Consider the following 27966-nt stretch of genomic DNA (forward strand, 5'->3'; position numbering starts at 1 on the left):
GAACGCGTTCTACCTTTTATTTTCACTTCTTGTTGTTTTTTTTAGATTTTATTTCAAGGTGAGGCATTGTTTAGATTCAATTCCCCTCAATTTGTCTCAGTTTGACCAAAACAATCATTTATGATTCACATGAAATGAAATGAAATGAAATCAATCTTTCAATGAAATCTCACGGACCATTCTGCATCATGCAGGATTCCTTCTTCAAATTTCATTTCATGTCAATTACTCAATATTCCTATTAGTTTGAATGGAATTGAGTACTTTGCAATGTTTGATTAATTCAGCTTTTAAATGATTAAATACCTCATTCACCACTGCTGAAGAATTCACTGTAAAGTTGTTGTTTTTCCAAACCAGAGCAAAGAGGTGTGTGGTTACCCACTCAGCATCTTCTTCATTGTTGTGAACGAGTTCTGTGAGAGGTTCTCCTACTATGGAATGCGAGGTGAGTGTTACGTTTCAGTTCAAATGCAGGACCCAAAGGTGTTGGCACACACAGCTTAGCAATGAAAGCATACAAACAAACAAAAAATTTGGATAGAAGAAGATTTTTTTCAAATTCAAGTTTAACAAATGCATGCGTTTGGAATTGTCCAACAATGCAAAAACCACAGCAAGCCAATGCTGAAGTTAGCAGGCACACAGAAGCTAGAATACAGAACCATGTGTCCGAACAGAGAGAGACTAATGATGGGTGGTAGAAAACCTGACGGGTAAACACTGCTGGGTTATTCAGGTAAGTGGATACAAATAGGGGTTTCCTGCAACAACAACAAAAAATTATAGGATTGTAAAATCCTCAAAATTATTATTTTTAATTTTTTTTACAGAAGGATTTGTTCACGTATCAACTTGATTTATGGAAAATCTTAAGCTTTAGAACTTCCTAAAAAAGTTATTTTTTTCTCTGGCTGTTGGCAGCACTTTCTAATTCAAAGGGAGATAATCAAAAGTACCTCGTGCAAACCTTTGACTCTCATATATCAACAAAGTTGAACAAAATGTTTCTTTATCCATTTTTTAAGATTTCAAGAAATGTTTAGAAATGTCTACAAATTGCTACTTATTTGATACGATAATACCTAATTCACAGACATGAACAATAAGGTGGAAATCAGCAGGGAAAATTTAATAGTGATGCGGATTATACTTGTACTATACTCTGTTATTTTATAACGTAATCATGTCAAGAAACTCTTAATCAAATCTCAAACCACAAAAAATTCCCTGACCTCAGCTCAGTCATTTTTGGAGTTACTGTTGCGCAGTTGATGTGGAATAAGAGGAAGTTGTTTTTCTCTGACTTTCTACAGCTGTACTGGTGCTGTACTTTAAGTACTTCTTACGCTGGGATGATGACTTGGCCACCTCCATCTACCACACCTTTGTGGCTCTCTGCTACCTGACCCCCATCCTCGGGGCCATTGTGGCGGACTCCTGGTTAGGAAAGTTCAAGTGAGTGACGGGCTCATGTTTCACTGGTTCAATGTCTGAGGCCTTGAGGTTGATTGTGAGATGTCTTCCACTCTGTGGTGGAGAGTGCACATACTATACTTACATGGAAAATGTTTGTGACATCTTTTATGTTGCTGCTTTTACTGTCACTGCTTTTCAGAGAGAAATATTACACTTGTTATTCTACTGTTGTAGGCTGTAGTTCACTGCTTTAAAACAAATTTATGATAATAATAATTCCCAACATTAACTTTTACTTTCATAAAGGATCGACATGTGCATTTCTTCACGACTGTCTCTTTGACTCTGCCCCTCACAGGACCATCATCTACCTGTCAATTGTATATGCGATTGGCCAGGTGGTGATGGCAGTCAGTGCGGTCCATGACATCACTGATACAGATAGAGACGGGACACCAAACAACATGACCTTACATGTGTGGGTTTCAATTCCGCTACAGTGATACATAGTTTAGTCGCACTCTTTAAAGGGATTTTTTTCATCCCCTCTGTCCACACTGCACCCTGTTCATGCACTTGTTCTTCCCTCCTCACATTCAGCGCGTTGTCCATGATGGGTCTCCTCCTCATCGCTCTGGGCACCGGTGGTATCAAACCTTGTGTGGCTGCTTTTGGTGGGGACCAATTTGGTGATCACCAGGTAAGAGTACTTCCTCTCTTCAGCCTCTACCAGAGGTTTCTAATCTTTGATCTTTGGTTTCAGCATTCACCTTGACCATACAGTTGCTACATCCCATAGAAGTATTTTATGACATGTGATCCCTCGTGTCATTAGAAAGCAGAAAGAACATGAGAACGATCAAACTCAGTGTGGCTGTAATGCAAAAATAAAAACATGAAGCAAAACTGAGATTAATGACAATTGAACTGGCTTATGATATTTGTATTTGAATTGAATTGAATTAAAACATAAAGTCAAGAAACATTTTGATAATGACACTATAAAGAAGTAAAAGGGAACTCTGCTGAACTTCTCAATCATAAATTGTCTCACACACTGCACATGTGAAGCAAAGCTATAAAAAGTATTTTTTTGGCTTCAGAAGAGACTGATAAATCAGTGTCAGCTGTAGACCGCAAGTTTAAAAGAAAATCTGAAGTTGTAGATTATAAAATGTGAATATCAGGCCTCTGTAGCCTGCTTCTCATCTCTGCTTTAGGACAGTGGCCCAAGCATACATAAGCAGATCTGTAACAAACCACCATCTTCATGAAGATGATCCAGTATCTCCAGGCTAATTGCACTTCAACCTCTTCTTAGACTATCGGGGGAAAAAACGAGAGCAAGTCTAAACTGGTGAAATAGCTCTCTTAATTAATCAAAATGTCCATCATTCCACATAGTTGGGGCCTTGAAATGTGTCAAAGACATTGGCTTCCAAATTACAGATCTCAGCCTCATGGTGGCACTAAAGGAAAGGTCAAAGGAACACCAGAGTCATTAAGATTCTCTGAGAAACCATCAATATTTGTTTATATAGTTGCTGTTATTTCAGTCCAGACCATAAAGGTGTGCCAACAGTTTGCCAACACATGTGACAGTCTGTGATCAGATAATACCTTCAAAGCACGGATCAAGCAAAACAGAATCCAAGTCCAAAATCCAAAGTGTATTGCACAAAGCAGTGGTCAAAGTCAGGCACACAGGTGGGGCAACCAAAGCAAACAGGGAATAGTTAAAAAAGGTTTTAAAAAAACTTGATCCATTACAAAACCTGTATAAAATCAAGTAAAAGCAATGATCGTGTATACTTAATGATTATACTGGCAGGAAAGAAAAACTACAGGAGTATACTGATAACTGGTGGAGATACACTATATTGCCAAAAGTATTCAAACACCCATCCAAATAATTAAATTCAGGTGTTCCAATCACTTCCATACAGAGGTATATAAAGTCAAGCAGCAAGGCATGCAGACTGCCTCTACAAACATTTGTGAAAGAATGGGTCGCTCTCAGGAGCTCAGTGAATTCCAGTGTGGTACCATGATAGGATGCCACCTGTGCAACAAGTCCAGTCGTGAAATTTCCTTGCTACTAAATATTTCACAGTCAGCTGTCAGTGGCATTATAACAAAGTGGAAGCGATTGGGAACGACAGCAACTCAGCCACAAAGTGGTAGGCCACAAAAAATAGCACAGCAGGGTCAGCGGATGCTGAGGCGCATAGTGTGCAGAGATCACCAACTTTCTGCAGAGTCAATCGCTACAGACCTCCAAACTTCATGTGGCCTTCAGATTAGCTCATGAACAGTGTGTAGAGAGCTTCATGGAATGGGTTTCCATGGCCGAGCAGCTGCATCCAAGCCAAACATCACCAAGTGCAATGCAAAGTGTCCTATGCAGTGGTGTAAAGCATGCCACCACTGGACTCAAGAGCAGTGGAGACGCGTTCTCTTGCGTGACGAATCACGCTTCTCCATCTGGAAATCTGATAGACGAGTCTGGGTTTGGTGGTTGCCAGGAAAACGGTACTTGTCTGACTGCATTGTGCCAAATGTAAAGTTTGGTGGAGGGGGGACTACGGTGTGGGGTTGTTCTTCAGGAGCTGGGCTTGGCCCTTCAGTTCCAGTGAAAGGAACTCTGAATGCTTCAGCATACCAAGAGATTTTGGACAATTTCATGCTCCCAACTTTGTGGAAACAGTTTGGGGATGGCCCATTCCTGTTCCAACATGACTGCGCACCAGTGCACAAAGCAAGGTCCATAAAGACGTGGATGAGAGAGTTTGTTGTGGAAGAACTTGACTCGCCTGCACAGAATCCTGACCTCAACCCGATAGAAAACCTTTGGGATGAATTAGAGCGGAGACTGAGAGCCAGGCCTTCTCGTCCAACATAAAGGCTCTAGCATGGTTGCCGCGTCTGCTAGTGCGAGCGGTGTTGATGACGTCACGATTTCGTGCCCGCCATGTATAGTGGCGCAAGCAGCGCAAGTCGATGCGCCAGTAGTTGCAATTTTCTCCGTCACAGAGGTGGCGCTGCTACGTGAAGGTTACCGCTACTCTACAACCACGAAAGTGGAAAAGAAAACAATGCCGCTGTCAAGAGCAAGAATACTGTAATTAATGATACTGCTGCAGTATTCGGATCATTTTAATTTTTTAATTCAGTTAATAGAGGTGAAGGTTTGAAGCCCCCGGCATCAACAGAGTCTCTGCCCTCTTCTTTGCCTTCACGTATCTGTCCCGTAGCTGCTTTCACACATTCTTACAGAACTATCCCTCTTTCCCCAAAGTTCTGCCAATCTCTGTGCACCAGTTTTGGGAGTTTACGTGCTCCCTGTGCTGTGTTTCACTGCAGTTTCGTACAGCTGCCTGTACAAACGCACCTCCTGACTGAGCCGGTCTCACATCGGTCCATCCGGTTCGTTGTTCTCGGCGCAGCCAAGTTACAAAAATCGACTGGTGCACGACAACGCGCAGCGCCGTTTTTTCAAGGCAAGCGCCATGCCTGAAACGTCATTTTGACGTCACGGTCCGCCACCGCCGTGACAGACGCGGCAACCATGCTAGCGCCTTAAGTGTCTGACCTCACAAATGCGCTTCTGAAAGAATGGTCAAAGATTCCCATAAACACACTCCTAAACCTTGTGGAAAGCTTTCCCAGAAGACTTGAAGCTGTTATAGCTGCAAAGGGTGGGCTGACATCATATTAAACCCTATGGATTAAAAATGGGATGTGACTTAAGTTCATATGTGTGTAAACGCAGATGAGCGAATACTTTTGGTAACATAGTGTGTGTACTAAACGCTGAGACACACTTTTGGCCAACAGAACACAAGTGACACAGCAAACTAGAGGTATAACTGAGAGCAAAACTTTCCTAAACAGAAAAGGGAAATGAGCAAATCGAGTCTAATCCAGCCATGATAATGATACAATCACCCCTGGAAATCAGCTTTAAAAAAGAACTTTGGTTACAATATTTATATATTACACATATAATTATTGCTTTATTTGTACATCATACTCAGCATTGCACAAAAAAATGGTCACTGTGTTTCTGTGCAGGAAAAGCAAAGGAGAACTTTCTTCTCCGTTTTCTATCTGTGCATCAATGGTGGAAGTCTCTTGTCAACCATTATCACGCCAATCCTCAGAGGTAGATATGACATTAATTTTATGATGAACCATGGCATAAACATGTAATCCTCACTGATAAGAGTTTGTGAGTAGAAGGGAAATTGAAATGATAATTAAATGTATGTTGTTTCAGCTCAGGACTGTGGCATCTACAGTAAACAGAAGTGCTATTCTCTTGCCTTTGGTGTCCCTGCAGCACTAATGGTGGTTGCACTTGGTATGTGTAAACAGTTTTGATATATATTGTGTACAAAAATGTAAAGATTTTATTCATGGATTGAGGATTAAAACTGAGGATTTTCCTGTGGTGTTGGCTAACAGCGGTGTTTATCATGGGAAGCGGCATGTACTACAAAGCTAAACCACAGGGGAACATCATGCTGGACGTGTGTAAATGTATTGGGGTGAGTCAGTGAAATCAGCATTTTCTGCATACATGTTCACCTATTATAAACTGTATGGTACCAACAGTGACCCCAGAGGTTTCTAAAAGGATTATCTTCTGTCGCTTTTCTCTCTTTCAGTTTGCCATTAAAAATCGCTACAGGCACAGAAGCAAGCAGTACCCAAAGAGGAAGCACTGGATGGACTGGGCAGAGGAAAAATATGAAGTAAGATTTACTTCAGGGATTTATAACAAGCTGTTTCTTCAGTTTAATAACATCTGTTCATTCTCTGTGGGTCTGTGTTATAGAAACTCCTCATCGCTCAAATCAAAATGGTGCTGAAGGTTCTTTTTCTATACATCCCACTGCCAATGTTCTGGACCCTATTTGATCAAAAGGTACCTTTTATGTCAGTCATTCTTTTCAAAGGCAAACTCACCTGTTTGCAGTAGTGATTATGCTCAAATTTGCATCTCTATCAAAGGGCTCGAGATGGACGCTGCAAGCTACCACAATGAATGGAGATTTTGTAAGTTTGGTGACAATACCAACATATTTATTTTTTCCTTTTTGACTAAACCACTGTGTTTATATCATAATATTTATTTTGTGTCGGCAGGGTCTTCTTGTTATACAACCTGATCAGATGCAGGTAAGTTAAGGTGACTTTATCATGCAAGCCTGGACTCGTGTACTGCACTTTATGAAATAAGATTCTCATTGTGCGATTTCTTTTTGTTAAAGACTGTCAACCCCATCCTGATCCTAACTCTGGTACCTGTTATGGACAGCTTGATATACCCTCTGATCAAAAAATGTGGCCTGGATTTCACGTAAGTGAGCCCACGATGTGTACAATGCGTTTCTCAGTTGTTTATACCACTAATCAATAACTGCACACAGGCTCTGAAAGTTTTTTTTTTTTGCTTTCAAGCTTACAGATAAACTCCTTTTAGCTGAAAAAACACCAGTTCCACATTTTTCTGCCAGCAGCTTTTTAGCTTAGCCTTGCATAAATGCCTGAAACAATGGGACACAGCTAGCTTGTGCCAGTCAAACAACAAAATATTCCCATCTCTGTTTCATGCCTGTGTTTATAATAACAGATTCCTTCATGATGTTTGTATGATTTCCCACAGTCTTAAGACAATTAGTCAAAAGACGGTGAGAAGAATCAACAATTTGATACCCCCACCATTCCTCTGAGTAGCAATGCGAAAGACAATGCAACAATAATGCAACTATTTTTGCATTTACATTGTCATTTTATCCCCTTTTCAAAAGCCCTAAAGATTTCTTCTTCAACTCCAAGGTGTAGACTTCACTGTCAATATCACCCTCATAACCTTTCTCCTGCACCTTCAAGCTAAAGTAATGCGTTAAGACACAGTTAACTATCTGTATACAGATGCAGATAAATAATATATGTATAAAAATTTATTTATTTATTTATTTATTTTTAAATGGCAGACGAGGGGCGGTCTGTGGCGTAGTGGGTACAGCAGACACCCCATGTACAGAGGCTATAGTCCTCGCTGCAGCTGGCCCCGGTTCGAATCCCGCATTGGACGGCCCTTTGCTGCGTGTTATTCCCCCCCTCTCTCTGCCCCCTGCTTCCTGTCTCTCTCTACTGTCCTATACAATAAAGGCATAAAAAGCCCCCAAAAAAAATCTTTAAAAAAATGGCATACATAAAAGTAAATGTTACAATTGCTCGATTATTTCATTGCTGTGAGCCTCATCCCACAAGGAAATGTTGAGGGTCAAATTAGGGGGAATTTGTGGTAGCTGCGACTGCATATGTGGAGGGAGCTCATTTTATACTACATTCAGGGTCTGCTGCACCAAAGCTTTTCATGCATGGACATTTAATCAGTCTGTACTCTCTCAATGAAATGTTAAAGTGGTGTGGATAACAGCGAATGTTATGCAAAGTCTCTTCTCAAAAAAGCATTTGTGCTGTTCCACTTCTGCTCTTTCTCTACTTTGTAAGGCTGCATGTGGTCATAAACAGAGAAACCCACTGGTGCAGAGATAGATGATGATTTTATTTTTGTTTTTTTTCACATGCAGATGCAGCCACCATTATTTTGCTTCATATAGGTTATTCTCAAAAAGAGCAAGTGGGCTGCTTTAGATCCACCCACACACGCAGTATGTATATGTTCATACTGCAGAGAGTGGGAGTAAAAAAGCATCTGTTCCATACAACTAAGCGAACCAAGCTGCTGGCTGTTGCTTCATATTTAGCATTCTCCCTTGAGAGTCAATTGTCTAATCAGCTTTCAGCAAGAATATTCAGCTTTAGAGACTTTAGAGTTTTTTCTCAAACAAAGTTCTAGAAAGGAGGAGCTCAAGCTTGCATTCTAAATCACCCCCATATTATCTATGCAAGGGTTAAAATACCGGTTCTGCAGAGATTGAAAAAGTTGTCTTGTGTTGAAGTGCGAACATTTTTTTGCTTTAATTTGACTAAATTCAGTAATAAAACCTCATGTCACTTCAACAGACCTCTGAAAAGAATGACAGTGGGGATGTTAATGGCAGCTCTTGCTTTTGTCTGCGCTGCTGTCGTCCAGGTTCAAATTGATGTAAGTCAAGAACAATTAATGTGTTGGTCTCCTTATTTACTGTAAAGCATAGCGCAGTTGTTTGTTGGTTTGGTTATTTGAAATTAAGTTTTAAAATGCACATCTACTCTTGGGGTTTATAAAAACCAAACTACTTTGATTTAACTTTCAGGAAACGTTGCCCGTCTTCCCGTCAACCTCCCAGAGTCAGGTGAAATTACTCAACATGGGCAGTAATGCAGTCTCAGTTCTGCTGCAAAACCATCAGCAAGTGAATATATCTGCAGCTCAGGTATGTCATCAACACCCAACCTTGTGTAAAGTTGAAATTTACATGTTGTATTTACAAAAATCTGATACATGCGAGCTCAACCGCCACTGTTTATTTTCGGTAATGAACCCTTTGCTTCAGCGTTTTCTTTGCTTTGCAGGCCAGTGATGAATACTTCACATTTGAAAACGAAAATATTACTGTTACAACAACAGCAGGCAGCAATATAGTGCAAAATAATATTTTCGTGGCCATGGGAAAGCGGCGAACGCTTCTCATTCCCTCAAACCTCGACAATGACTGGGTCCTGGTAAGTAAGCACACAATAAAGAACATAAAGACACACAGGAGGACTTGTAAAAGCTAAATTAGTAAAGATCCATTTCTTTCTGTTTTTCAGACTGATGATTTAACTGCCAAGCCACAAGAGGGAAACAATGCAATTCGGTGAGTTTGACTCCGAATGTTTAAACTGCTTTAATGGCAATGCAATTGATTGACCATTTTACCAAAAGAAAATTAACTTTTACTTTTATAATGTGTAAGAGTTTGCTGTAGTCCATAAAGTTGCAACCGCAAGCTTGGTGCGCAGTTTAAGCTTTTAAAAACAGTGATGTTACATAATGATGACTCTTTGGTTTTCACATTTTGGTCGATATGTTTTGCGGTTTCAGATTTGTAAATGGAATGAACGCAGAAGTGAATATCTCCGGTGCAGTCAACTTCGGAATAATTCAGCCATTTTTTTATTCCAACTACTCACAAATAAGAAATGGAAAGTAAGGATTGTTTTCCATCTCAACTAGTACAGTGTTGTTGTTTTTATTTTTTTACAGAGTAAGAAATATTTAATTTTTTTCTCATGACCAGGGCCACGTTCACCTTGCAGAGAGGTCCACAGTCATGTGAATACAGCAGGGACTTTGGATATGGAAGTTCTTATACTTTCTTTATTCCCAGCACTTTAACCGTTGGAGCAAATGTAAGTTTCACACATGATTTTCAATATGATCTCTAGGTATTTGTCCTTTATCTCATCTAATGAGGAACAGTTTGTATGTGAATGTTGTGTACTTTAATGATCATGTCAAATATCTAAGTGTTAGCTTGCAATTTTTTTCTGTCACCTGGGAAAAAATTTGAAGCTCAAACGACAAAGATGATGATCATCTGTATTTTTCTTATTGCCTTTGATCTTTGATCAAGTACTTTGTCATTCTAACGTTATATATCATATTATTCTATGCCATATACATGTATTGTGTCAAAAAATATATATAAATGAATCACTACAAATGACAACGTACACTGTTGTAATGAGTGACTCCTGCCTGCATAACACTGAACACGGGCCTCGTCATTATTTATGCACAGTAATAGGGCCTGGAAGAAGCATACGATGCTTTTCAGGCGAAACAAGCTCGATTGGAAATTGTGTGCACCTTTGAGAAAATTCTGACCCACGCTGTTGAAACATTTTAAAGAAAAGGGAAATTGACGGCTCAGATGGTGATGTGGAGAATTGAAGCCAGATTGATGCAAGAGCCTCTCATACATTTATTTTTGTTTAATGTCACATGGTCCCAATAGATCCACAGTAGTGCTATTTCTGACTATGACTACAGTATGCCAAAAGCTCCTTTTAATTGTGCAAAATAGAAGCCACATCAAGTCAAATCCAGTTCAGTCTCATCTTCACATTCTCCACTCCTTGAGCACAAAGGGCAGGTTGCTCTTTATGTCTTCCCATCTGCCTCCCCTGACTAGTGGTCAGTTGTTGAGTGCGCTGCAGCAGCTGAAATGTTGGGATGACGCCCAGATGTGGAAGATGGCAAGATTCAGGAAAGAAGAGTCCTTTTAACCTTAAGTAGACAAACTGATGAAATCATTATCGGATGTGGAAATCCAGCATTGCATCGAATAGCATAATAGAACAGCAGAACAGAACCTCTATAGATTTCAGTTATAATATTTATGATACTGTTTGAGTATCACTAAGTACAGTTTTAGTTTTCACTGAGCTTTTGTGTGTAAGAATATTGTTGTGAACAGACTGTACCTTCTGTGCGTTGGGATGCATTAAAGGGGGAACAAACACTTCTCCTGTGAGCTTGCCTGCACATCTTCACACTGTGAAAACTAGCACATTCTAGTCCTACATACTTCGTTATTTTTTGGTGTAGAAATTAGGCACCTGTTTCTTTAAATGTTCCCTAATGTGGATGAAGGCATCTTAAAATAGCTTGCGTTATTTACTTCTGTTTGACTAGTGCTTGCTTAAAACCACAATGCTCAGTTGTTTAAGAAAACCAGCAACCATCAATAACAAATGAGACCACAATTTGTGACCCACTTTTTAAGATTTAAATCTTAAGTAGAGTGGAATGGATTTGGGACAAAGTGCAATGGATGGCTGAGAAGTCAGAAAGCCTTATGACTGAGGGTTGGATTGTACTGGAAACGTTTTTCAACGTGTCCATACTTGACTAAGGTCTTTGGTCACAGTTCTGATGAAACACACTTGGAGCTTAATGAATTATTGGGAAACAACATATCCATGATGTGTATGAATGAACAGCAAAAAAAAAAAAAAAAGATATGTTGTCATTTTGAAAATCTAGTCAGATCTGTTTGGTAAATTCTTCTCTAAACTGAAACTTGATTATTTTTTTATAAATATATTTCAGTGTCAGGAGTCTATTACAGCAGCAGAGGACATAAAACCTAATTCGGTTCACATGGCCCTCCAGATCCCTCAGTACTTCTTCATCACTGTTGGTGAAGTGATGTTTTCTGTTACTGGCCTAGAGTTCTCTTACTCACAGGTACGTTTGCAAGAAAATCTCGTCATATTATATCATGACTACAGCATCCGGGATGAAAGTTCAGGACACAATACATGTTGACTCACTGTGCCCAACCCCTCAGAAATTATAACCTGGATTGTTTGTATTTGCGTCTATGAAGTCCTTTCCTCATGGGCTGTTTTCTTTTGTCATCAAGGCACCCAGTAACATGAAAGCAGTGCTGCAAGCAGGCTGGTTATTGACCGTTGCTGTTGGCAACTTTATTGTCCTGATTGTAGCGGAGCTTGCAAAGCTTCCCAAGCAGGTAAATCTTTGATTGCATGTCTGACTGTGCCATACAGTGCCCATTGCATACAAGACAACAAATACCAAGATATTACTGCCATTCATCATGTTTCTGTCTCTCTCCTCTTCTTCCAAAGTGGGCAGAGTACACTCTGTTTGCCTCTCTCTTGGTGGCAGTGTGCATCATCTTCTCCATTATGGCATATTTCTACACCTACATTGATCCCGCAGCAATCGAGGCCCAGTTCAAGAAGGCTGACGATGAGGATGAGGATGATAAAAGCAAGCAAAAGAGGGCAGAGGTCGAAATGGTCAAGAGAGACTCAGTTAGCAGTGATGATGACGATGATAAAACCAAAACCCAACTCTGAACAACAAATATCTGTAATATCCCAATCTCCAAAGTCTGATATCAACACGTGAAAGAGAATGTAATGTGTAAGTGTGTGGATGTGTGCGTTCTTATTTTTGTTACTTCATTAGGACCTTTTCTGGTCTAATCACCGAGAGTCAGTCCATGGTCCTAATAAGGAAAGCTGTGCAATCTTGTGTGTTTGTGTTTTAAATATTGTACACTGTATTGGCAAAATTATATCATAAGTTGGTATAAAAGATGAAGATTATGTTATCTGTAATATTGGAAAAGTAGATTAAATGTAATTGCTCTTTTATATTTACATATAACTTGTGTTCAAGCAAAAATGAATAAATAAATAATAGATACATAACTAATTCATTAAGGAATCTTTTCATTAATAATCCTCTCAGTGTATTTGGTCACCACCAACTCAAAAACTCTTTTTGTTTTAGGCCCCATATACACGTATGAAAATGTGTCATTCTGTGAGCTCTTCAAATTTGCAGGGGGAAATCTGCAGAACTGTACGAGGCTAACCAGCCTCTTTTTTTCTCTGTCTTCACCAAACTTCAACTTCAGATGATGCTGCATTCGCTGTCACCTTGGAAATTAGATATTGGAACTGATCTTGCTTTTTGCTTTGCTTTGAAAATTACTTGGATATTCTGATTTCCCATCTGCCATTGAATGCACCACTAGTACTGCATCATAACAACAAAAACAGACATAAGTGATATATTCCTAATATAAACAACAGTTCTTAATGTTAGCTGTTAAAAACGTGAACACAGATGAATGGAGCGACAGTGAAGTCCAGAGGATTTTGGAGCCAACATGTGACCAAGTAGGTGCCATCTGAGCTCTCAAAGATGTTATTATCCAGCCAGCAACTAATTGTGTTTCTGCAGTGCATGTTTTACCAACTTGGGCCATTCAACACATTACTTGTGATGAGTGTACCTAAATGGGGGATGGTAACATACCATCTGTCCACGGTTGAACTGCAGACAATGGGCATGTAAACTAGCCTGGGAATTCCCATGCTGCTTTGTGCGCAATTTCATTCACACTGCAAAGGCAGCCTGGTTTTTGCCTGAGTTAGGGAACCAATCACAGAACGGGGGGGGCAGCAAGACGATGATGACGTCTATGCGCAACACCGAAGCTTGTAGAGTGTTAATCCAACATGTACATGTAAACGAGAATTAAATTAGAATAGAATTACTAGTCAAGTTTTGTTCTATCAGTTTGGTATGTGGTCTGAGCTCACAGGTATTTACTGTAAACTCCTTTACAACACAATAACTGTTCCGATGGCGAGTAGAACAGAAGAGAGCTGCAGAGTGCAGTCGAGTGGTTCACTCCAGCCTGTGAGAATGAGCTGCTTGAACAGAAGTGTAAAATCATGAATAAAATAGGAGTTGCCGTACTGTTCCTCTGTGTTATTTTGACCAAAGTATGTATCAGACATCACTGGAAAGTGTTGTGACAGCTTGCGAAAGAAGAGGACAATACTTCCTCTTTAATTGACTTTTCTGTCATCGCAGCAGCCCATCAAAGACAGCAGCGAAACGTAATGAAGCAAAGTCTTACTCAAGCAGATTAGCATTACAACCTAAATGATTTGTACTTAAGCAGGAAAAACGAAGATTATTCATAATAAGATGGCCTCTCTCTATGTTACATAATAATATTTACCTACTGGTAATGATGCATCACTATGTAGTTTAGGCAACATTTTCAATTTTGCAGTTATCAAAATTATGCTAAATTGCTAAAGTACAACATTTGATCACACTGAAGTAAAGTATATATACTAAAACATTGATGTTTATGCGTAAATGTTAGTTCAATTCCACAATTGCACGGTTGGTAATCCAGCCAAAGCTTCTCTATTCAGCCTTGCAACCTGACTGCGTGAGCGCCCTCCTCTCGTGACGTTTCTTGGTTTACGAATGACGACGTGTTTGCCGTATTCTCTTCCTCACTGTGATTGGTTAACCGGAAAATGAAAATGACATTAATCAAGATGGCGCCGGGAGACAGAGAAAAGTGATGAGAGAATAGAACAACAAGCAACTCTACAACGGAGCAGTGTCTATCCGTTTAGCCTTTGCGGCTCTTTTCTACCAGACTTCTGTTTTATCACCGGGCAACTGACAAGAACGCGCCGAGAGACCGTTGAGCTACAGTTCTTCTGCTAATTGTTTGCTAACTAGCGGCTGTAGTGGCTAACGTTAGCTATCTTTGACTGCGGAAGGCGAGTGAGGTGAAGGCAGGCAGATAGCTCAAAGTAGAAACCGACAAGTCGAGCGTATTAAAAAAAAAATCAAGAGACGTGTCCCCTTCGTACTTTAACAAGCTTTCCAGAGACAGTTGCACTTAAAGGGGGGGCTGTCAGGGAAGTATCGTTACTCCTCTGATAAGAAAAGCTGTACAGACGAGGAAAGGCGTCATCTTTGCTTATTTGACGCCATGGCTCACTTACCTATTCAGAGTGGACTGCCGGGGATTCAGGTAAAATAATCTATTCCTATGCTGTTTGCTGACTTTTAGTGTCAAGTTACATTAAGTCAGAGCTCTGTGTTTTGCAGTTAGTTTCCTCTTTAAAAAGTTAAAAGTACTAGGCACCAATAGAAAATTATCAATTGGGACATTTTATCATTGCCACATTTTCCATTGTCACCTTTGGTTTCTACTGATAAATACAGCAGTGATGTAAGTTTTTGGTCATAAATGTTTATCATTTTGTTATTCCGCCGACGAGTCATGTCGTATGACTTTTATCCTCATTTTATTGATCCTAACAAAATTTACTGTAGCATTAGTTCTTAACTATTCGGTTTTCGTGTCCATGATACTGTTTTGTTATAACACTATGTTCGTGTTTGGCACGTTTGGTCCATCAATGAAAAAAACATTTAACAAGTTGAATATATTATTTGTTTCTGCAGTTGTCAAGAGAGCTTTGTTTCTGTGTTTGATTAACTGGTTAGTTGAAAAACTGCTCCTCCTCTAATGAGGAATGAAATCTCAAAGTAAGCATTTAAATGCTACATGGCTGTCATTTGCAATGTTTTTGGAGCAGTCTAATTGTTTCTCATTTCGATGAGATATGATCAAGATTTCATCATTTACAAGTCGGGTGACAATCTGTCTTGCAACTTCTTCATAGGGACTGATTGCAATTCTTTGACATTATTTCATGCTTGATGAAACTATGGGAAATGTTATAGTCCCATCGTTACATCTCTCATTTCACAAATGGCACCAAGTTTATTTTGAGCTCAGCTTCTTATGTTTGACCAACGACATTTCAATGAGCATTTGTTGACACCAACATTGTAGATTTAGCTGCAAACCAAACACCGCAACACTGTATAAATCCAAAATGTGAGTACATTTTGGATTTATACTGAGAGAAGAGCCCAAAAACTTGCAGAATTTGTTCGATTTGCAGCAAAAAGGTGGCTTTCAAACGTGGTGATTCCACACATTTAAAGATGGTAATTGAATGATACTAGCAAATCAAAATTAAATTAAAAAAAAATGCAGTTATCTGTTTGACAGTCTACATAAATGATTATGACATCCCTACTGATTACTTTCCTCTGTGATAAGTGCATTTAAAGTAGGGATGCCCAAGTTTATGTCATTAATCTTTTTTTTTTTTTTTTTTTTTTTTTTTTTAAATTGTGCCTGGAAGATCGGCAGCATCCTAGAGTGGGATGACACAACATATGCACGATTACCTGCAGCCAGGGGGATTGCAAGCTATATTGATCCTTCTTTCCAATTACAAGTGAATCACTCGTATGTGCACAGACACAACAAGTTCAGAAGGGTAACGGCAGATGTTGCGCATCGGCTGCCATTCAGATGGTAGCTCGTTGGCAGTCGAAGGGCTGGCAGTGAGCCTTCAACGTGTGGATGACACCAGTCCTACACAGTTGTGTTGTGCAGATGGGAGAGCATCAAACGCATGCTTTTAGGGCGAGGTTCAGGCAGCTTTAGTTGTGGCAGTAAACCTGCTGACTGTGGATATGGCAAGTACATTCCCATCATGTGTAGCCTGTGGTCACAGTGCTCTTGTTGTTTCGCCCGTTGTTTTTACAGAGGTCAGCCTCAACATTATAAATTTCACCTGGCTGACTGACCACACCAGTGTTATGACAGTATTTGGTTGTGTTGTTTCTAACATACTTTGTTCTGCACCGCTGTCTTTTTGTCTTTGTCCTAAAGTCTCTTTGCTATCAAATTCAGCAGTCCCCTCTTTGCCAGTTTTTCAAAGTGCAGCTGCTCATCTCGCCTTTCATAAAGGTTTGACCACTCCGCATAAGCACTTTTACAGTAAACCATTCTCTGGGGAGGACTGTAAAGCTTTAGAGTGAGACAGATCATCATCTTAGAGCTACGTTACCTTGTAAATGAATCATCAAGCTTAATTTCTTGAAGTCTGTTTTTTGTTGTTTTTTTTTTTGGAGGGAAAAACTCTTTTCAATAATTTGTACTTCTTAATTGGCCAACTTGAAGGCTGTTATTTTCATTCCTGGCCCTCCATTGGAAAATAATCTACTTAGCTCTGTCAATAATTTAGGATGTTGTCCATCAGTTTCTGTTTAGCCTTTGTGGTCGAGGTCATAAAACCACAGTCTCGTCTATGCGGGTTAGGGTGCTGTCTGATAATGTTGGTGTTGATAAAACCCAATGATTTGATGTGGACGGGTTAAAAGGTTGCTTTGTACGCAGAGGTCAAGGCCAGGCCAGGCCAGGCCAAAAGTGAAAAATTATATAAGATTGCGAGCTTGTTAGCACTTGATAGAATTGAATCATGTTCTGAGTTATTATGTGGGTTGACTGTGGCTGATGTTCATTTCGTGTTTGAGTTTCATATGTTATGTGTGCATTTCTCAACATGTCAACGTCTTTGGCTAAGAAGCCAAACTGATCCTGTAGTTCAGTGTTTATGCAAAATAAATAAAGTTTATTATCAGTGATTAGTTGTATTGGCTTCACTGCAGTGACTAAAGTACTCTTGTTTGAATCATATCACACTTAACACCTGCCAACAACTGTCATCCAGGTGATAAGTGCCCTTCAAGAGGTGCAAAATTAGCAAACATCAAGTGATGTGAGAGACTGAAACATGAAGTGGCTCAAGTGCATTTAGCAGCATGTAGCGGCAATGTAAAACTCCAAATTGCTTTTTCATTTTGTTCTCTATAATAAAAGTTTTATGTTCATGCAGCTCAAATTTTGCTGCCTAAAATGGCTCAACAATCACACTGTTCTCACATACAGATATAATATTTTCCTGTGCCACATTCTTGAATGTGAGCATTTTAATTCTATATTATTATAGGGCAGTGCATATTTGTTGGGTTTTTTAGTCGGGGACAATATGATAATCATGGCTGGTGTGTTTCAATAAACTATAAATAAGATATCCATCATAACACAACAAAGAGACAGACAGTTATGATGTATCCTGTATTGTGTACATGTAACTCTTCTTTTTAGTTCTTATTTTAGGTTGTTTTATTTGGGATGTGTTTGTGAGCTAGACTCCAACTTGTCTATTTCCTGTGATTTTACGTTACTTAAACAAAAGCTTTCTCTCTATATCTTTCTCTTTGTTGCACAGAATTTCAAAGCTGATCCAGAGGAGCTTTTCACCAAGCTGGAGAGGATAGGGAAAGGATCTTTTGGAGAAGTCTTTAAAGGCATCGACAATCGAACTCAGAAGGTTGTGGCCATTAAAATCATTGATCTCGAGGAGGCCGAGGATGATATAGAAGACATTCAACAGGAAATCACAGTTCTAAGCCAGTGTGACAGTCCATTTATCACCAAGTACTTTGGATCCTATCTCAAGGTAAGCTTCAACCTCAGTAAGCCTCGTTTAGTGAACTTGTAATAGTCTATGCTGGCATAATGGATATGTTAAAAGTGTATTCCTGCAAGCAAGAATGGGCAATGTAGGTCAATAAATAATTCAAATGGGGAAATGGAGCAACTATTGCCTGTGAAATAGGGCACAGATTAGTGTGGAAAACAAGCCATAATGTAGGCTGGCATTGCAGTCGTAGCATGTCTTGTGTGCTGTTAACATTGCTGTCTGTAAGTGGTAGAACAGATGGACAGGAGTTGTGCTCTTAAGGCCTTTTAGCACCAGAATGGACTAAAAATTAAACGTGATTTTCAGAACACTTAATGATAAAGCTAAGACAACAGTCACAGCCCTTAAAACGATGTACGACAGTCATAGAAGCATGACCACTGTGACGTTCGTTCATCCATCCATTTTTTTTAAAATCTAATTCAGGGTCATGGGAGTGTGACGTTCGTCTGACATTGTTATTAAAATTGAAATTAAAGCCAGAACAACTTTATGTAAACAAAGCCAGCCTGCACCAAAAAAAAGCCCATCATGGTTGTCATCTCTAATACTGGTATCTGTATTTCCAAAATCGCTCAGTTGTATACCACAATGTATTTTCTTACTATGGTGGGTTTTGATCCCACAAGTGATGATGTCTAGAGTGCCTCTAACAGCGTTTAATTTGTGCCTAAAACCTTAAATGACAGATGTGGTCCTTTAGCTTAGTTTCTCTTATTGTATACGTGCACAGAAAACATTTCAGCTTCCACTCTGCTTTTGTTGGCTCTCCTCTGTTTCTGTTTGGGATGTTTTTGGGCAAATGGTCTAAACACCAGATGACAGTGCATGTTCATTCAGGCTCCGTCAGCAGAATGGAGATTTTGACATTAAATGAGATGACGCAACGCATTCCTACAGGGTTGCATGGTGTGGATGTGTTCATTTGTGCTTTAGAATGGACCTGCTGTTAAATAATCTGTAGATGATGTTTTATTTTTCGAATTACTGCTTCGGCCTACATATGCAGTAATGCTTAAATTTTTATTTTTATTTATTTTATTTTTTTTACAAGCACATTTGCTGGTCATGCAGTGCAGGAGTGGCCAAGACTGAATGCTGCCCTTGAAAACAGCTTTGAATCATTGTCATTATGAAGACAAAAACCTAGTTACAAAACATTGCTTAAGCATACTGTATACTTTTAAAATTATTTGCATAACTTAAGACACACTTTCTGCTTCCTCTTAGTTGACCTTTTTTTGCCTGTACAACCTCAGATTTGCATTGACTGTGTTGCTCACTACCCTTTTCAGTTGTCTGTTTGTATGAACTGATGTTTTTATGTGAGCTTCTTTTGAAAACCTCACGATGTTCAGCTCGTCAGCTATCAGGCTTGACAGCTTCAGTGGACTAATGTAAAGTGCAGCAGCACATTACAATAATGGTCTCCATGTGGTTGAAACTATTAATCATGAGCAATATTATCTGTGCTTGTCAAGGCGGATATCACATTATGTTCAAACATAACTGGTGTGAAGGGCTGAAAAGCTTTTGGAATAATCTTGGCAACAGGAATCGTTTCAGAACATAAATTAGACGTGTTTGAAACGATCGAAAACATTATCCTCAGTTAAGAAATGCAGACATATTTTGTAATGATATTAATGAGCATAACCTTAATAAGGTGAGAGGTTTACATTGCTGATTCTCAACACCGAAGCCAGCAGGAGTACACAGTAGGTGTAGCTGCAGTAGCTGATTTGCTAAAGCAGTCTCAAGGCTTATACAGTGTTGTATTAGGAAGTGTCTTAGTCAGGTTGGTCTCTGACATGCAACAACCATTTATGCATACGGCCTTGTTACTTAGTTAGTTATGAATTGCCATGGAATTTTCAGGTTGTGCTTCTATTCCTCCATTATAGATAAATGACTGAATAAACTCACATTTTGTCCTAATGTTTTTCTCTGCTCCCATCCCAATAACAGTTCCTGCTGTAGTTAAATTATTTTATTATTGATCTGTAAGAATTCTTAGTGTTACACTACGTCCTTAGTGTTGGAGATCCTGTTAAGTCTCTTGCTGTCAGCAGCTATGTGACTCTGAGTCTTTGTGACATCATTGCAGACACGAAGTGGAAAATAAATCAAACCGGCACTGATTTTTAGATAAAGATTCAATGAAATATCCAGCATGGTGTAATCTGTGTGTGGACAAAAGTAAAACCAAAGCTGGGAAGTTCAATTATTAGTAATTATGTATACTAATGATTACAAAATAATCATTCAAAGTCTACAAAGTAATGAGTGCTTCTATGTTTCTTCTTCCCAGTATCTCTGAACACTCTGACTGAATTGCTTATGTGTTTTTCAGGGTACGAAATTATGGATCATTATGGAATATTTGGGTGGAGGATCCGCTCTTGATTTGGTAACTTATCAAAATGAATTGAATTACCAATTAGAAAAACTATCCTAACTGCATGTGGTTTAATTTGAATTTATCCATTGCTTTAGTTGGAACCAGGCGCCCTGGATGAAACACAGATTGCCACAATCCTGAGGGAAATTCTGAAAGGTCTCGAGTATCTGCACTCTGAAAAGAAAATACACAGAGATATCAAAGGTATATGGTTCAAACTGTCACCTAGTTATTTGTTTTAACAGCAAACCACGTCATCTGGACAGCACAGAGCTGCAGTGTTTTAATGTGCTTTGGCAACAGTGTTCACCAGGAAGTGTCTGCTTAACTTCCTCGGTCTGTGATTGATTGATTTTCATAGTTAAGTGTGTAATCAGATCCCAACACAAATCGGTCTGCTTCAGCTTGTTTTCCTGTCCTAGGTGTCTGTAATGCAAATAGTTCCACTCAAAATGTTTTTGGAAACCCGTGTAGTGTTTTACAATCGGAAAAACTAGAGATTTCCACATTAAACGGTCAGTTTTAGAGACCAGGTACTGCCAGAAGTAGAAAATGGTCACATCAATCAGGTTACTCAGGTGATTGACATGTAGCCTTGTTTCTACCTTTTTAAATTCTGATTGGTCATTAAGTGTGGTCTGTTTTCAGGAGAGGTGTACAATGTACATCAGTGCTTATTAATTTTTTTCGTCCCCTTTTTTAGCTGCCAACGTGTTGCTGTCAGAACAAGGCGAAGTGAAGCTTGCAGACTTTGGTGTGGCTGGCCAGTTGACAGACACACAGATAAAAAGGAACACTTTCGTTGGAACACCCTTCTGGATGGCACCTGAAGTCATAAAGCAATCTGCCTACGACTCAAAGGTCAGTCAGCATTACCACACCTGGTATATATTCTCTGCTAATCACAGAAACAAAGTGCAAATGAACTTGAATGCGTATAATAGGGGTTATTTTATAGGTTAGAGTGAAGGTGTTAAAAAGTTGGAGGCCCATTGAAAGTTGAATGGGAATCAACACATCTCTTTTCCATCTTTGTATTAGATGAGTAATGCCAGCTCGACGGCATTGGTGTGTACCTTTTTGCCGATGGCATTGATTTAAAAAAATAAATAAATTAAGTATTAACCAGCTGAACACATTGAGTCTTGTCTTTCATTTCAGTACTTCATTGCTTTTTTTTCCTTTTTTCTTTTCGGTCAGGAACATTTGGGTACTGAGATGAGTTTTCTCGCGAAAGAAATGACCCAGTAGCTATTTTTGGAATAACCTTAACATGAGTCAGTGTGGCTTGTCAACACAGCCGCTATGTCACCGTTTTCTGTTTGCAGCACTTCCTTAAATACACCCATAAGTCCGACAGTTTAAATGTCATTTCGCAGTGCATTTGTCAGTGCTTTTATGGAGAACGTGCATTTTGTGCTAATTTGGTTGTGAAAGTATTTTTATCCTTTTTTATTTTTTTTATAGGCAGACATCTGGTCACTGGGAATAACCGCGATAGAACTGGCTAAAGGAGAGCCGCCCCACTCTGAACTTCATCCAATGAAAGTCTTATTCCTTATCCCAAAGAACAATCCTCCAACACTGGAAGGAACCTACAGTAAACCACTGAAAGAATTTGTTGAAGCCTGTTTGAATAAGGAACCTAGCTTTGTAAGTTTAAAGGAGTCTTGTTCATTATGTGGTTTTCACTGAAAAAAAGTTTACTTTTATTATTTACTTTTGTGTCTGTTGTGTGTGTTTTCTGTAGAGGCCAACTGCCAAAGAGTTGTTAAAGCATAAATATATTGTAAGGCATGCCAAAAAGACGACATATCTGACGGAGCTGATTGACAAATACAAAAGGTGGAAATCGGAGCAGTCACGGGACCGATCAAGCTCCGATGAATCTGATGAGTAGGTTGTCTGCATATCTTCATCCAGTTAAAGGCTGGTGTGGACAAGTGCAGTTCTAGTAACACTAAGTACACTGATGATGCTCCTTAAATCCTGTTTGACTTTAGTGAGCCGGATGGTCAGGCATCCGGAGGTGACAACGCCGCAAATGATGATTGGATTTTTAACACCATCCGTGTGAAGGACCCGCAGGAGTTTCAGAATGGAGCGGCACAGCCTGCTGAGTTAGAAAGGAAGCAGGTAAGCCCGTAGTGTATATTATTATTACGGAGGACAGACTCACTTAAAAACAACAAGCTCCCCTATATTTGCTTTTTCAGTTTAAAACAATCCTTTCTCCATTTGCAGGAGAGGCCTTTGTCACAAAGCTTATCTACGATATTTTCTCCATTGTTTTCTGAGGTAATCGCATCACCAGATATTTATTTGTGTCCGATCACCTTGAAACAAATTATTGAAATAAGTGTGATTAAGTAATCGGATGGTCAGTGTTCAAATTTATGTCTGAAGTGACTCTTGAATGACACAAGTACTCCTAAACCTGTTGTTGCAGTTGAAAGCAAAAGGTGAGACAAGTAATGGCAAGCCAGAAGCTGCAGAGGAGCTAAAGGAGGCCATTTTCCTGGCAGAAGACACACACCCGGGGATCTGTGACTCTTTGGTGGCTGAACTAGTGCAGAGACTTCAGAGGTAAGTGAAGTTAATATTGTTACTCTCTACTGTCTTTTTTTTTTTTTTTTTACATTAATTTACATAAATATTTCCTAAATGTAATGTCTGTCAGGGCAGGATGTGAGGGGTTCAGTTTAAAGGTAAATCTGTTGGCTTTCAGACACGGAGAGCTCTGTTTTTAATAGTGCAGGCAAAAATGTAGGACTTTTTTTTAATATTGTCAGATACGGTGTTTTAATAGCTCCAAAAAAGCATCTTCCTTAAGCTGCCACTTCCCCATTTTTGTTTGTTAAAGTTGGCCGAACAGAGGCAGCATTGAGCCATGTCGGTGCTTCTTCGGCTGAGCATCATTACCGTCAATGCAGCGTGTCCCTCTGTGCTAGCCGTCCCTCACAAACGCACACACATTAATTCAGCTCTGTGCCCATCCCTGCTGCTGGCTCAAAAGTATATCAAATTCACCACCCTTCACCTCCGTTATCTTTCAAAAAGAATTGCGATGCACGATAAAGGTGCATCAGTTCCACATTTTGTCCTTTCCTGTTATTGGAAGAGAAATTGAAGCCTTGTTGGGTGTCCTGTGCCTTTTTGTGTAACGTCGCCATCAAGTAAAACTTTCCAAAGTCCATTACTTCAGCTCATGACAGTACAGTGACAGACGATCCTGGATCCCGATCTGGAATTACTTCAAAATTGGTACATACTCACACTGGTAGAAATGTCCAAATCTTGCTAAAGCAAACCGAACGAAAAACTTAACTTTCTTATTAGAGGTAAAAATTGCATCTAAGGTTGTAACAGCAGAGCTGAGAAAGATGAAACTTAAGCTGAGTCTCACTGTGAAGAGCTCATCCTGACAAAAGGCAAAGTACAGACCCCTAAACTACAGAGAGGAAATCCCAAATAATGAAACCAAGAATATGCGGTAGGGATTGTAATGTCCGTCAGCGATTTGATGGTATGAAATGAGCATCATGATCACTCGTCACTCTTTTGACTCAATGTCTTTGTTTGTCTTATGCTGAGACCTGTAGATGTTGACATTTTTTCTCTGATGTTTGACAGGTTTTCTGTGCCCCGGGCGGCCACCGCTCAGTGAGAAGAGCTGCATCCAGCTCTGTTCTTTTTTTCCACCCTGGTTGCCGCAGTCAGATCTTTCTCTCTGACCACAGCTGAAGATGAAGTCTCCCACGAAGGTCTCCATCACTCATTTGCCTGAAGCAAATCCTGGCCTACTCAGTTTATATTCTAGCACAGAAGCAGAGGGTCCTATTCAAGACAGTCAGTGGCTGTTCACTCAGCTACCATGCGCTGAATGATGTCCCTTCTTAGTACCTCCTGTTCAGTTGTTTTAAGAGTGGGGTAAGCTACCTTTCTGAAAGGACTTAAGTTTTGTGAATTTCTGGCTTTTCCACAAAGGTTTACACTTGGTGTCCTTTCAGAAAAATACCTTGCTCCCCTTAATTGTGTGCATGTGCGTGTGGCTGCGTGAGGTTTTCTGTGAAATGTGCTGTGATGAGTGAGTTGAGGCATTCTTTTGAAAACTCAGGTATCCTGCTTTAAGTGGATTGGGTCCTCTGGGAGATGGAAGGAGCTCTTACAGGGTGGTTGTACAGACTTGTAAATAGGCTAATTTCTACAGATTCATGAAAACATAATGGGGCATTTGGAGCCACTGTGTACAAATGGCCAAATGCAAACTGTAGATACTGGTTTTGAGGTATATATTTTGAGAGACTAAAATTGGCCACAAATGAGATTGCCTTGCCTTTGTACTTGTTCTTTTGTATATCAGTCTTTGATTTTGTTTTTCTCTTCAGTTGTAAACTTTTTAAGAACTCATCCAGTGAATGAAAATGGCTGCCCTCTGTCATGTTTTACTATTGATTTATTATATATTACTGAATTCTCTTTTTGATTCACACTCAGCTGTGGCTGTAATAATGTTTGAGAATGTAAAAGAAATTGCTGGTTTATTGAAGCCTCACCAGATTTAAAAACTGGATGCTGTTTCCAGCCCTCATTCCACAAGGGTAGACTTGAGTAGGTTTGCCCCCTCCCCACCCCCCACCTTTTTTTTTTTTTTTTTTTCTTTTTAAAATTTTTTGCTGTGCGTGTGATTGATCAGATAAACTGAGGTTTTGTCCATTCATTCCATTAATAGGGCAGTGCCATCATTTAGTTTAGACATCAGCAGACTCGGTTAGTCTTCCTAGGAGCTGCAGTGGTACCGTCTCCTCAATGTACCTACAGCTTTAATTGCACTTCAAGTATAAATGCCTTTGACTTTAAACAAAGTAGCCATAAAACAGTAGCATGAGACTTGCAGTATTTTGCAGGTATGCACCATACGACAGTGTGTGTGTGGGACAAACAAAATCAACCTGAAGTCTTACAACTTGGACTGCGGGGGTTGGTCATGCAGTGTTAATATTTGCCTGGCTGTATGTTTCCATTTGGACTTGTGAGTTTTCTAGTCGCATGGTAAATGCACGCAGGCATCGCCCTCTCTCGCGCGTCGGATGCTGTCGGATGCTGTCGGATGTACATATTGACACAAAGCCAAGAGGTGTTCAGAGACCAGCCGCACTGCTACTACTTCTAACTGTAGTTTGCAAAAGGAATGCGCATGATAGTATTAACAGTATAAAGCCTCTTGCCTGGCCTGAGTAGTATGCGTTGTAGCATACTTCTACAGGATGGAAAGAATGTCGAGTCCCGAACAGAGTTGAATCAGCCTTATCGTGTTTGTTTTCAGTGGAGTGAATGGCAACGGCTTTACAAATGTTGGATTCAATGTTTTAGTTGTGATTTTTGTCATCCCCCCCCCCTCCTTTCTTCCCGGCATTGCAGCTTCTTTTTTTTCCTTTTTTTCGAAGAGGACATATGACAAAAGATCATAAGCGTTCCAAGAGTAGGACTTGCATGAACAAATGGACTCTTTGTACATGGGTCGTCTAAAAAGTTGTCATGGTTGCTGTTGAAAGGAGAGAAGACTTCATAAAACTTCAAGGGTCAGACGGCATCTTCTTTTTGCCAGGAGGCAACACGCAGTGTTACACAGCGGGGGGGAGCACAGGTTACAGGAACAGCTCTATAGTTTGGTAAGTGCATACGTTTGCTTTCAAGGAGGCAGAGAAGAACTGAGTGCCCACTTTATCAAACACGCCTGTGAGGACGCTCAATACGTGTTTTCCTCAAAGCCTACCCAGAAACGTTTCTTCTGTCCTGTATGTCAATGAAGGATACAAGAAAATCAGTATAATGTGGTCCAGGATAACGCCTGCAGAATAATCTGTAAATCATGATGATAATGATAACAGCCTAGTTTAATTGGCGAATTTCTGTCTTGAGTGCTAAAAAAGAAAAATAGAGTTGGGGAAGGGGGTTATTATTTGATTGCATTTCATTGCGGATGTGTACCTAATAAAGTGGCCACTTGGTGTTCAGCTTCAGTCAGCAAGCGAACATGTTCAGAAAAAGGAGGAACAGCTCAGCCTTTTCCATCTGGAATACAGTCCTGCCATCATCACGTCTAAATCCCAATTTATTTAACATTTTATATTTAATTCAAACAAAATTATATTAAGGGGTTACTGGGTACTTTGTGAGTATGTATGTGTGTGTATATATATATATATATATATATATATATATATATATATAGACATACATATACATACCGTATATCCACTGGTTGCCTGAGAACAACCCAGAGCAGAAGTGTTGTGACGTATTCTGTTACGAGTCAAATTTGGTGTCTTTTTATTCCCTTTGGATGGAGCCAACTCAGCTGGTGCCCCTGTTCCCACGCTGCAAAGTTAAGCTGACTGGCCGCCGCTTAGTATTTAACTTGCAAATAGGTTAATGCCGTTGAAATGTCAAGTGTTTTCCAACCTGACTGACTTTTCGTGTAACTTTAAGATTTTTATCATTTTAAATGAACATTTTAGCCCATCTCCCTCGCCATAGCCAACTGTTCTGCTCGGCTCGCCGCTGTAGTTGATGCACATAAGTTGTTCATTAGGAACTGGTTAACTATATATAAAAGAAAAATAATAATTTTTTTTTAAAAACTCATTGTTTTTCCTTGCTCTTCTGTGAAAAATGACTCGCCTCTTCATTTCAACTTCACATGTGAAAAGTGCCATGAAAGTGCTCCACCCCGAACTGAGACAAATGCAATAGTTTGCACCTTCTTATGGTCACTTATTTATCTTTGTGCGTGTCGCACGTTGTAGATTTTCTTTGGGTTTTAAGAGAAGCGGTACTGACGGCTAAAATATTGAGTTGCTTTTACAGGTTTTTTTTTTTTTTTTTTTTTTTTCCTGTTCCCGTTCAAGTTGGCGTATACTCAATTAAACTATTTTTGTAACCCCAAAGAGCAGTATTATGTAATAGAGGGAGTGAGGTTTGGTTCTGTGATGTTTCCAAGTTTCAGTTAACACTGGATAGCAATCATTTCCTGAAATGTACATTTCATTTTGTGTGACTTTGCCGACAGTTTGTAGTCCAGTGCGTATGTTTGCTAATTCAGAACAGTGCTGATGGGTTTTATTGAACGCTGTCAAAAGATTGAGATAAAAAATAAAGGAAAAAAAAAAAAATCTGTATGAATTTTTGACATTTTTCTTGCCCGTTTCCCTGTTTCTAAAGAAACTACAGCTGTGTAAATTTAAGTAGTTTCAGGCAATGATTTGCAAACCATTTGAACCCTATAATTTGAAATGGTGCACAGAGATATTGTTGAATGATGCTGAAATGAAGACTTTTTTAAAAATGTGCCTCTTTTGAACTTATTTAACTCAACAATGGCCTGCTTCAGGGCCTTGTTTGCTGTATATGTCTCATAATGT

At 39.5% G+C, this 27966-nt stretch overlaps 2 protein-coding genes across 2 annotated transcripts; both read left to right on the forward strand.

The window, feature by feature from the left end:
- Nucleotides 1-426: 426 nt before the first annotated feature.
- On the forward strand, nt 427-12384 carry slc15a1a (solute carrier family 15 member 1a). Its single transcript, XM_075478700.1, has 21 exons — nt 427-448; nt 1317-1458; nt 1778-1897; nt 2020-2119; nt 5494-5584; nt 5699-5782; nt 5887-5969; nt 6090-6176; nt 6260-6349; nt 6436-6480; nt 6571-6603; nt 6696-6784; nt 8461-8542; nt 8694-8813; nt 8953-9102; nt 9193-9239; nt 9467-9571; nt 9663-9774; nt 11480-11617; nt 11796-11903; nt 12022-12384. The coding sequence occupies exons 1-21, from the start codon at nt 442-444 to the stop codon at nt 12253-12255; spliced, it is 2067 nt and encodes a 688-aa protein (XP_075334815.1). The 5' UTR covers nt 427-441; the 3' UTR covers nt 12256-12384.
- A 1866-nt stretch (nt 12385-14250) lies between these two features.
- Nucleotides 14251-27853, forward strand: stk24a (serine/threonine kinase 24a (STE20 homolog, yeast)). Its single transcript, XM_075479610.1, has 11 exons — nt 14251-14759; nt 17887-18117; nt 20495-20551; nt 20638-20746; nt 21246-21403; nt 22010-22195; nt 22293-22438; nt 22546-22678; nt 22787-22840; nt 22992-23128; nt 24176-27853. The coding sequence occupies exons 1-11, from the start codon at nt 14718-14720 to the stop codon at nt 24207-24209; spliced, it is 1287 nt and encodes a 428-aa protein (XP_075335725.1). The 5' UTR covers nt 14251-14717; the 3' UTR covers nt 24210-27853.
- Nucleotides 27854-27966: the final 113 nt, after the last annotated feature.

Source organism: Odontesthes bonariensis, chromosome 12 (assembly GCF_027942865.1).
Source record: "Odontesthes bonariensis isolate fOdoBon6 chromosome 12, fOdoBon6.hap1, whole genome shotgun sequence".
Classification (NCBI taxonomy): Eukaryota; Metazoa; Chordata; class Actinopteri; order Atheriniformes; family Atherinopsidae; genus Odontesthes; species Odontesthes bonariensis.